Source organism: Suricata suricatta, chromosome 11 (genome assembly GCF_006229205.1).
Source record: "Suricata suricatta isolate VVHF042 chromosome 11, meerkat_22Aug2017_6uvM2_HiC, whole genome shotgun sequence".
NCBI classification, from domain to species: domain Eukaryota; kingdom Metazoa; phylum Chordata; class Mammalia; order Carnivora; family Herpestidae; genus Suricata; species Suricata suricatta.
Genome location: NC_043710.1, coordinates 104,883,153 through 104,894,903, shown reverse-complemented (window position 1 = coordinate 104,894,903; position 11,751 = coordinate 104,883,153). Strand labels below are relative to the sequence as shown.

Below are 11,751 nucleotides of genomic sequence, written 5' to 3'. Positions count from 1 at the left end.
CCACATCTCTTCGAGGAAACCAACCTGGCTCTGAGGCCTCCAAAGGGCACCTGCTTTGTCCAGACAGACCACGCCCTCCCTCCCCCAGCGCCCGGAGGCCGGGGACGGGCACCGGCAGCAGAGCCCAAGAAGGAGAGGCCGACCAGGGCAGATTCTGGGTGTGGACTCCTGCTGCGGCTGTGGCGCTGCCTTTGGAAGTATCTGGAAGCACTTGGGGTGTTATCGTTGTGACCACAAAGATGGGGACCCTTGAGCCAGCTGACGCTGGGGGTTTCATCTTCCCACTGCCTGGTTCTACGTAAATAGTAAATGAACGTATGGCTTCAGTGAGAAAGGAACCAGCAAGGGGCACACAGGCTGAGTGCTTTCTGAGCCCCCGGCGGGCGGTGCCAGCAAGGAGCCTGCACGCCGGCAGCCCAGGGCCACTCCGGTTCGTCTCCCACGCGGAGATCAGGACACCTTTTCTCTGTAGCTTTGGCAACTCGTATCAAGGTTGAAGAGAACAGCTAGGGCGCCAGAGTGCCTCAGTCAGGGGGTGTCTGACTCTTTTTTTTTTAATGTTTATTTATTTTTGAGAGAGAGAGAGAGAACAGAGTGCAAGGAAGGGAGGGGCAGAGAGAGAGGGAGACCAGAACCGGAAGCAGGCCCCAGGCCCCGAGCTGTCAGCACAGCCTTGGCCTAGTGTCTTCAAGGAAGCAGGAGAAGGGTCTGCCTTGTGTGGGGGGCCCAGGAGCTAAGGGGATGGTTGCTGTCTGCCCCCAGAGGTGGTGGTGGCACCAGGGGACCGCAGCAGAGGATGGCGTGTGCAGGCCTGCGTGGGCGTGAGCCGCCAGGGCTAGGAGGCCATGGGCGGTGACCACCGCGTTCCTGGTCTTTGGACGAAGGAAGCAGAGTGGGTGGTTGACCAGTTGTCCCTCCACTGACTGACCGCGCTGATCCCATCTCTAAAGGGGAGCCTGGGGAGTCCCTGCATGAGACTCAGCACAATGACCGGGCCACTAGAACCGAGAAGTTAACGGCTTTATTTGCGACTACCGGCGTCACACAGGCTGGCCCAGCTTCCGCCCCACCAGGATGAACAGCCCCTCGTTGTCGCACATGGAGGAGGAGTACTTGCGGGAGATCACCTGGAACTGCTCCACCGAGAAGCCCGCCTCCCTCACGGCAGCCTCGATCGCCTCCCGGCCCAGGCAGAGGCTGGAGAACCTCTGCTCGCCGATCATGTAGTAGCTGCTCTTCAGGGCGTCCACCACCACCAGGAAGCCCCCCGGCTTTAGCAGGCTGCTGAGGTTCCTGAGGGCTGTGCAGTAGGTGGGGAGGTCTGGGCAGGCGGCGTCCAGGCACAGCGTGCTGAGCAGGCAGTCGGCCAGGGGCAGGGGGACGCCGCCCAGGGGCCGGCTCTGCGTCACGTCACACTTGAGCACCTGCCTGACCACACGCCGCAGCTTCTCCTCCTTCTCCAGCTCCTTGACTCTGAAACACACAAGCCAACAAACACCACTTACTACCCTGTGCTCACGATAACCCCCCTGCCCCCCCCTGCTCTGTGGGCGGGGCTGGAGAGGGCAGTGTTGTTCCCAGACGTCACATCCTTGGGGCCGGCCCCGATGAGAAAATGGAGGGAGAAGAAACGAAGGGTGTTTTAGCACCACATTACCCTGTGCTGGATTAAATCTCTTTATAAAGTGAGTCATACCGTGGACAGATCATAAAAGCACCGAGCTGCCCACTTCTATGGACTGCCACCATGCAACCATTCGTCCTGCCCTGCTTACTTATTATTATTATTAATACTTATTTATCTGTTTGTTTATTAATTATTACACTTGTCTCCTCTGCCAAACTGCCGCAGAGTGGTCATTTGATCGATACATATCCGGTAATAATGGCTTTAAGATGTGGAACCGGCATTTCTGCGTAGCTGCTGATCAGGGCAGGGAGGTGGGGTCATCCACAGACGTTTATTTATAGAAACTGTTGATAAGCACGCGGCAGGGGTGGCCAGGGCCCTCTGGAAAGAAGAGAGCCACTAGGTGCCATTCTCCAGCCACAAAACATACCGCAGAGAGTGTGTTTTATGACAGGGATCCTTTTCTTGGTAGCTTTGCTCAGAATACTTTCCTTTTCTGCAAACTCAGTGGGGTTTCCTGAGAGAAAACCAGCGCATGAAAGAGGCAGAGAAGGTGGGAGCTGGAGATGAAATAGAGCATCTCGGATCCTTTCGGAAAGTGTTAGGGGTGCATGAAGGACCAGGCTGCCGGAGGAAGCACATTAAATAAACACGTAGAGTGCACAGGAGAAAGTGGAGAAGGAAGAAAGGGAGAAAGAAGTAGAGAAAATCAGAGAGGTAAGAGAAAGCAAGAACGGGTGTTTCAAGTGCTCAGAAGGCCACGGAGCCCAAATAACGGGAGCGATAACTGGGTATCTAGCGCTTTGAGGAGATCCATCAGCACAGCCCCAGGGGTGCAGATCTAGCCTTACATTCGGAAAACGCACAGTCCATTCGCTGCAGAAGAAAACAGCCTCTCGGGCACCGAGGCGTGATGGAGACCACAGAAGATGGCCCAACGTCAGAGCAGACGAGAGGGGGACACACCCCAAGACCGCCTCCAGTCACAGGAGAGGTCGATGATTCAACTAAAACTTGGAGCTTTACCTCCACTTAGAATGGCCTGAGACAATAGCAATTAATTGTGGACCTCCTATTTTTAGATCTTTAGTTCAAATCCTAAGCCCTGTGCATATACTCGGCTAGTTAGAAACATCCTTTATGTTATCATTGTCCACTGAAGTTTAGCACTAAGCATATGAAAAAATTCCCAATATTCTTGGCCAGAAGAATGCACATCAAACCGCAAGGAAGTGCTTCACACCCACGATAGCGTAGTAAAAAAACAGAGCAACAAGTGTTGGCAAGGATGTGGGGAATCAGGAACCTCCACACCCTGCTGGTGAGGATGCAAAATGGTCCAGCTACATGCAGAAAGTTCTGGAAGGTCCTCAGAAGTTGAACACAGCATTATGGAGGATCATGGGATTAATTCTTCCTCCCCACCGCCATCCGCCGTGCGCTGGAATTCCCATGAGGATAGGACCCTTTTCTCATTTACTCCATCTTGGGTCCCTGTTGCCTGCCTCTTTCCTGCCGTATCACAGAGGTTTTAAAACAATGCCAAATAAATGACTGAAATGGGAGTTGGGGCCAGATGAAGTCCATTACACCAATATTTTTCAAACTTCAATTTGTCATTCATTCATGTTATCATAAAATCAATCAATAAAGATGGGGCGCCTGGGTGGCTCAGTTGGTTAAGTGTCTGACTTCAGCTCAGGTCATGATCTCATGGTTCGTGGGTTCGACCCTCACATTGGGCTCTGGGCTGACAGCTCAGAGCCTGGAGCCTGCTTCAGATTCTGTGTCTCCCTCACTCTCTGCCCCTCCCCAGCTTGTGCTCTGTCTCTCAAAAAGAAATAAATGTTAAAAAATTAAAATTAATCAATAAACATTTGAAAAAAATAATAGAGAATAAACCAGAAAACAAAATCCCAGATAGTAGTAATTCGCTAGAGCATTATTTTGTGAAGGTTTTTCAGGGGTTAACTGTGGTGTAGACAAGCAGTGTATTAACTCTCAGTCATAAAAAGGGATGAGGTACCGATTCGTGCTACGACGTGGAAGAATATTGAAAACATTATACCAAGTGAAGGAAATGAGATACTAAAGGCCACATATTGTGTGATTCCAGTGACGTGAAATGTCCAGAGAAGGCAAAGCTCTAGAGGCCAAAAGCAGACTAGATAGAGGTTTCCAGCAGCGGAGAGGGTCCGAGACATGGGAATGGCTGCCAGTGGGTGGAGGGTGTTTGGGGAGTTATGAAAATGTTCTAAAACTGGGTAAGATTGCACAACTACGTGAATAGACTAAGAACTATCAAATCTCATACTTTAAGTGGGTGAGTCAGATGTTATGTTAGTTTTATATCAGGGAGGGGGAGAGAGAGAGAGAGAGGGAGAGACGTAACATGGCAAGGTATTGGCCAAACAGTGGTCTACACAGGGAATAATAATTACCTTTGGGTAAGTCTACCTACTCCACTATCAAGGGTTGAAATGGTAGTAGGGTAACCAGTTTGTCTGGACTGGTCCAGACTTTCCCAGTTTTCCCACTGAAGATCCCACGTCCTGGGAACGCCTCTCAGTTGTGGGCAAACAGGGAAGGTCAGTCCTTCTAAAAGTAAGGGAATCAGTGACAAAGCTGCCATTCAGCCCGATAGAACAGGGATGATGTGACTGAACTTTTTAAGAATAAAAAATAACAACTCAACCTTACGGAAGTCTGTGCTTCGCTTGGTAAAGTGAATCTAGAATAAATATTCAAATAACCTGTGTGCATGCAGGGTTAGCCTGAGTGTATTCAAAAAGCTGAAGAAGTGACAACAGGACAGGTTGTTTGAATGTGTTTAAAGGCGATCTTCTACACGGGGAACACCGCAGGTGTGTGTATTTAAGTGATTATGTCAGAGGCAGGTGGGACCTCTGGGCCCTATTGCATCTGGAGCTCTTTGAGTGATATAAGTCACCACGAACTAGTGCTTGCCAATCAGTTTGCGATGGAAATTGTTCCCAAACTGGAAGGTACGCTGAGAAGTCTAGGAAGCTCATGGCGAATGTGCCGATTTCAGAGGGAAGTTGGCTGGAAACACCCGCTGTTGGGGAGCCCTGCCCGTCCTTGGGCATATAGCAAACGCCGTGAACGTGGCTGCCAAGGTAGCTGTGCCAAGAGGCCATCCCAGGGCTTCCCAGCGCCAGGGACATGGACTCGCCCGGAGACACGGGCAATTACCACTCAGCTTCACGTCCAGCTCCGGGGTAACGAGTAAACAAACACACGCCAGAAAGGGCTCGGCAGTTCTAGAGGAAGCTAACAGCAGCAGGCCATGTCTGTAGTTCCAGAAATCTAGCCTCTCAAATGAATCACAACGCCAAAAAAAAGGGCAGCTATTTTTTCTGTAAATCTGCGACCCACAGAAGCTGGGGAGAGAGGGGATAAAGAATTTTATGAGACTGTATTCCCAGACCCCACGAAATTACCCTGCGGTTTAGAGAGGTTCCTCCTGTCCCACCTCTGCAAGGCGGGTGGTGGCCTAGAAGCCCCTGGGTGAGATCTTTTGATGACACTCACTGTCTCCCCCCATGCCCGTCCCCAGAAGTTCCAGAAGGCCCTCCTGAGGGAGAATCAGCAGAATGTACAAAGCATATAAACATCTGCACACGCTTGGATGTCACGTAAGAATTGCATGAGCCCGGAATGCTCATCGGTAAACCTCCGGTACAGAGAACCACTGAGTCAGGTGAAAGACACATTTCAGGAGGGAGAGGCCAGAAAACAAAATGCACACATAATTTTTTTACATTTTTTGTAACCTCTGTGATGGGGCAGCAAAGGGGTGGGCGATGGGGGCCCAAGATGGAATAAATGAGTAACGGATCCTATCTTCGTGGGGATTCCAGTACGGGGCAGTGGGGAAAGAGAATTTATCCAACCATCATCCACAAAAATGACAAACCAATACTAGGAAGGAGAGTGACACGGCGTCCACAGAGGAATGTTGGGCGCTTGGCTCGGTCTGGAGTCCCAAGGAGAGCTCCTCCAAAGTGGAGTCAGGTAAGCCGAGACGTAGGCAGTAAATAAACAAGAGTTCACCAGGCCGAGGACGGTAGGAAGGGGGAGGATGTTCTGGCCACGGCCAAGGCCACATGGTGGGAGGAAATAGAGAGAAGGCTGAGGAGGCTGGATCTCAGACAACAAAGCACAGCATGGTAGACCGGGGGGCACAGGGGTCAGCAGGTACCAGATAGACAAGGCTTTGGGGACCATGTTAAGAAGTTTGCTTCTCATCCTCAAAGCCACACACGGGAAGTTACGAAACGGCGCTGAGGAAGGAAGTAGTGCCATCTGGAGGCCACCACTCTGGGACGAGAGGGGAGGTGGAAGGCCACTTGGGAGCAAGAGGATGGAGCTCAGACCAGGAAAATAGCCTGGATGGAAAATATTGGAAGACATAGCTGGCTTGAGTGAAACTCAGAAGTAAAATGGACAGAGTGTGGGGCACGGGGTGGCTCAGTCGGTTGAGCGTCCGACTCTTGATCTTGACTCAGGTCTTAGTCTCAGGGTCTGAGGTCAAGCCCTGCTGGGCTCCGCACTGGGCGTGAGACCTACTTAAACAAAGAAAATGGACAGAACGTGGTGTTGATCACAGAATATGACTGAGAGGGAGAAGGCGAGATTGGCTTCTTTAATTAATTATTTGGTGACAATACCCAGGGATGTACGCACATCAGAAGGGGAGCAAACCTGGGAAGGCCACAGCTCTATTTTGAGCACTTTCAGACACAGGAGTAGAAATGTTTACAGTGTGAAGGAAATGGCCAGGTGACGTTTCCCCGGTCTGCCCCGTTCGCTTTCCCAGAGCAAGAGCGCAGGGAGAAGGTCTAAGAGGAAGGCATGCTTTTAAAAGGGAGAACCTTCCTAGGTAGCGCTGAAATGATCACCGTGACCACGGAGATTCTGACTTTGAGAAGGAACATCACTCTTTTATAAGACATGAAAACGGAGGCTTCAGAACAGAGCAAGTTCAAGAGCTTCGCAGGACAGATCTGGCACAAGTGTGTCTAGTGGGGGCAGCAAACATTGTATTAAATAGAAGTGACAACCTTTGTAAGGAGAGCGTTCACTTGGCCTCTACAGGTGCTCCAGCCTCCTTTCCGGGCACAGGGGCGGAGCCCAACCCTGGTGGAGGCATCGGGAGGGGCCCAGCCTCCCCAGACCCCTCCAGGCTGCCCTGAAGGCTGAGGACAATTGGCACAGAGCTAACTGTACACAGGCTGTTTCCCAGTCTCCAGTGTGTCCTCACATCCCTGTTGGAAAGCTCTGTTCTGGACAGTATTTCTCAAATGTAAAATGCATACATCCCCTTGCAGATCTTATTGAAATGCAGGTTCTGGTTCTGCGGGGGAAGGAGGGAGGCCTGAGGGCCTCAAGGCAGGACCCAGGCTTGGAGCTCTAGGAGCCAGAGGTTAATCAGTGCCGTTTCTTGGATCTCTTAAGGTAAAACATGTTTGCGGAGTCATTTCTATCTTCGCATTTGACTCTCTGGCCTGATAAATAAATAAGGCGAAGCCAGAATCGGGCCCCCATGTCTTACAACTTTTCCGATGGGTTTTAAAAGGAGGGATATAAATGTATGAGTCACACTCCAAACAAAGGCCGAGGACCAGGAGACAGCTCAAATTGTCTTTGGCAGCACACTCAGCACAAGAAATAGCTTCAGATAAAGAAGAAATAATCTCAAAGGAAATAGGTTGTGAGCTGATAGAGGGACTTGGAGATGCAGGAAAGACAGGAGTTGAATGGGATTGCTGTCATTCTCAAAATACTTGAAGCCACAGGATCTAGCACAAGGATAAGAGTGAGAATGCAGAATTTTACCGCCGAAAATACAGGTCCCTCCTCTAACAGCGAAGGGCAGGGACTCTTCCTCAGGAGCCAATTGTCGGAGCTGAGGATTCTGGCAGGAGATAAGCAATGCACTTAGTATCCTGCTAGATTTTAAGGGCTCCCTTCTGAATGAGATGGAAAGGCTTGTGATAGCTAGGGAAATTGAAAAGAAAGTTCTAAAAGCCTTCTTGACATAGGATTTGGACTTCGGAAAGGTGCATTGTCTGACTGATTGAAAACTCTTTTATAAACTTTCCCTGAAGTTCTATAAATCCTGGGAAATTCCTTACTCATTTAATAATTTGGAAATATTATCCACATCTCAGAGCTACAGGGTTTGTTTGTTTTTTTTCTACTTAATGCCAGCTTCATTCTGTGGAATCAGGTAGCCAATAGAGGAAAAAAGAAGCTTGAAATTACATTTATTTTAAAGAACGTATCTTCAGTTTGAAAGTTATCACTGGCATCCAATTCTAAGTAAGGTGTTCCGAGGGTTAAAATGGCATTTGAAAGGAGTCTCTCTCGGCTTCTTGCCAGGAAAAAAATAGAGGAAATATTAAGCAATATTAAAAATTTTGGGTTGTTGTTCACTTGTAAAAGCTACACAAATACATTCCCAAGATACACAGGGTTAGAAAATGTCACTTATGTGTTCTTCTTGAAAACAGTATTTGAAGACCCATTCAACAGACTAAAAGATGCCCCAGAATTAAAAACTGAAAAACTGAAAAACATCACATTAAATGAACATAAAACAAAATTAAATGTTCATATAACTGCAAATATGATTACAAACTGATAGCAAATATCCAAACTGATCCTTGAAAGGAAATATGAAAATAATGCCTTAGGGGCGCCTGAGTTGCTCCATCAGTTAAGTGTCTGTCTTCACCTCAGGTCATGATCTTGCAGTTTGTGGGTTCACAACTCACGTCCGGCTCTGTGCGGACAGCCCAGAGCCTGGAGCTGCTTCAGATTCTATGTCTCCCTCTCTCTGCCCCTTCCCTGCTCACACTCAACTCTGTCTCTGTCTCTCTCTCAAAATAAATCAACATTAAAAAATTTTATTTAAAATATTTTTAAGTAAACAAAAATAGTTCAGGGGCACCTGGGTGGCTCAGTCAGCAAGCATCCAACTTTGGCTCAGGTCATAATCTCATGGTTTGTGAGTTCGAGCCCCACATAGGGCTCTCTGCTGTCACTGCAGGGCCTACTTTGAATCCTCTGTCTCCTTCTCTCTCTGCCTCTCCTCTGCTCACAAGCCTGTATTCCCTCTCTCTCTCTCTCTCTCAAATAATAAACATTTAAAAAAATAGTTCAGATGCTAAATTTTATGGTCTATGTTTTTTAAACACAATAAAAATAAAATAAAATAAATAGAAGCACTACTGACTTCCTAAAGCAAAAATAGTAACAATGTATCACCGTATTATAGTAGAAATAGAGTAAAATGTATGACCAGGACATAAAGGGCAAGAATGGGAAAGGAATGACACTGTTGTAACACCGTACATGGTTCATGAGGTGAAATGTTAAACATACGTTAAAAATACAGGGGCATCTGGGAGGCTCAGTTGGTTAAGCATCCGGTTTTGGCTCAGGTCATGATCTCACAGTTCATGAGTTCGAGCCCCACATCAGGCTCTGTGCTGACAGCTCAGAGCCTGGAGCCTGCTTCGGATTCTGTGTCTCCCTCTCTCTCTGCCCCTCCCTGCTCATGCTCTGTCTCTCTCAAAAATACACATTAAAATATTTAAAAATATATATGTACTGTAATTTCTAGAAAAAATTACACATGCACATACACATATACACTCAAACAAAACACAAAAGAGGTCAATAGAAAAAAAGTCAATAGAGAAGATAAAAAGGAATACTAAAAATGCTTATATTTGTATTAAATGGAATATGAAACATTATTCCATTCACCAAGGAGAAGCAGGAACAGAGGCACAAATGAATAACAAAACAGATGGGAAAATAGAAAATACATACCACGATGTTTGATTGAGACCCAACCATATAATATCAGAAATTACCTTAAATGTAAGTGAACTAAAAATCCAGTTAAATGACAGAAATCCTCACATTGGGTTGACAAGAAGGACCTACCGTAGACTACTGGCAAGAAAAACATTTTAAGTATAAAAACACAGACAGACTGAAAATAAAAGGGTGTGGAAGGGATATGGTGTTCCTTAGTTATCTATTAGCGCATTAAAAAAAATTTTTTTTTAGTCTTTATTTTGAGAGACAGAGAGTGAGGTGGGGGAAAGGCAGAGAGAGAGAGGGAGACCCAGAATCTGAAGCGGGCCCCAGGCTCCAGACTCTGAGCTGTCAGCACAGAGCCTGATGCGGGGCTCAAACCCACGGACCATGAGATCATGACCTGAGCCGAAGCCGGACGCTTAATTGACGGAGCCCCGCAGGCGCCCCTATTGCTACATTTTAAATTACCCCCAAACATAGCAATTTAAAATCAGACAAACATTTATCTCACAGTTTCTGCGGGTCAGACATCCGGGCACCAGTTAGCTGGGCACCTCTGCTGCCATGTCCCTCATGAGGCAGAGTGTGGGCTACGTCTTCAGTCTCCCCTGAAGGTTCGACTGGGGGGAAATTCACCTCCACGCTCCTTCCAGACAAGCGGGTAAGAGGGGACACCCGATAGGGAAGCCATAGTCTTTCTGTAACCTCATCTCTCAGAATCGATGTGCCAATACTCTGCTAGCTATAGTTGTAAGAATCTAGTCACTAAATCCAACGGACATCCACGGGAAGCAATTAAACAAGGGATGACTGTTTGAGGTGCACATTACTGGACCCCCGAGAGGCTAACTCCACGCAAACACAAAGTAGAAGAAGGGTCATGTGCTCATACTGATATCACAGACACCAAGACAAAGTGTAGCACCAGCAGTAAGAGAGGTTTTTCTTAATGACAAAATGGTCAATAAATCAAGAAGACATAATAATCCTAAAAATACATGCAGATAGTAACAAGGCTTCAAAACGTGTGAAGCAAATATTGACGTAACGGTGGGGACCAAGAGATAAATCCACAATCACAGTCTGAGATTTTAATACCTTTCTCTCAGTAACTGGGAAACAAAAACTCCTGTAGAAAATTGGAAAAATACTATCAATCAACCTGACTTAATTGATATTGATAGAAACTATAACTACATCGAGATGATATATGTTCTTTTCAGTATAGAAAGGACATAGGTTATTCACCAAAATAGACCCCATGTGGAGCATAAAATAAATCTCTGACTATAACAAAATTTAAATAGAAACCAATAACAATATCTAGAAAATCCTGGAATTTTTGGGAATTAAGCAACACAATTCTAAATAACTCATGGGCAAAGAAGCAATCACAAAGGAAATTAGGAACTCTGCCAAGGTGGATAATAATAAAAATATGACATATCACAAATCATGAGGAGCAGCTAGAGCAGTTCTGAAGGAAATTTAGAGCTTTAAGTGGCTACATTAGAAGAAAGAAATATGTGAGACCAATGATCTAAGCTTCTATCTTAAGAAGCAGGAAAAAGAAGAGCATACAAAAACTAAAGTAAATGGAAGAGAGAAAATAAGAAAAATAAGAGCAGAAATCAACACAATTGAAAATGGAAAGACAACAGAAAAAAATCAACACCACCAAAAGCTGGTTCTTCGAAAACATTAATAAAATTGATCAGTCTCTGGCAAGATTGATCAAGAGATTTTTTAAAAGACAAATTGCCAATATCAAGAATGAAAGAAGAAAGATCACAGTAGATCCTACAGACATGAAGAGATTAATAAAGAGGGGCACCTGGGAGGCTCAGCTGGCTTAGCATCTGCTTTCGGCTCAGGTCATGATCTCATTGGTTCATGAGTTCAAGCCCCGTGTCGGTCTCTGTGCTGACAGCTGGGAGCCTGGAGCCTGCTTCAGATTCTGTGTCTGGCTCTCTCTCTGGCCCTCCCCTGCTTGCACTCTGTATGTATTCCTCTCTCTGTCTCAAAAATGTTTGTTAGCTGCAAACATTCAAAACCTTTCCCACATAATTCAAATTTTCAGACCAAAGAAGAAAAATCATATGGCCATCTCAATGAATTCTGAAATATTGACAAAATACAATGGTTGAGTTAAAACTCCCAAGAAATTAAAATGGAAAGATGTTTAGTTAAATAACATCTGTGAAAAATCTAGCTAATATTACACTTAATGATGGACACTAAACGTGGACATTTTTTCCTATGAT

At 46.5% G+C, this 11,751-nt stretch overlaps 1 protein-coding gene across 1 annotated transcript in view; it reads right to left on the bottom strand.

Annotated features, from left to right (window-relative positions):
* Positions 1-1,002: 1,002 nt before the first annotated feature.
* LOC115271763 (nicotinamide N-methyltransferase) overlaps positions 1,003-11,751 on the bottom strand; it is a 16,869-nt gene continuing 6,120 nt past the window's right edge. Inside the window, exon 3 of the mRNA XM_029914712.1 lies at positions 1,003-1,473. Within this exon, the coding sequence (XP_029770572.1) occupies positions 1,041-1,473 (433 nt within the window). The 3' untranslated portion in view covers positions 1,003-1,040. The remainder of the gene's footprint in view (positions 1,474-11,751) is intronic.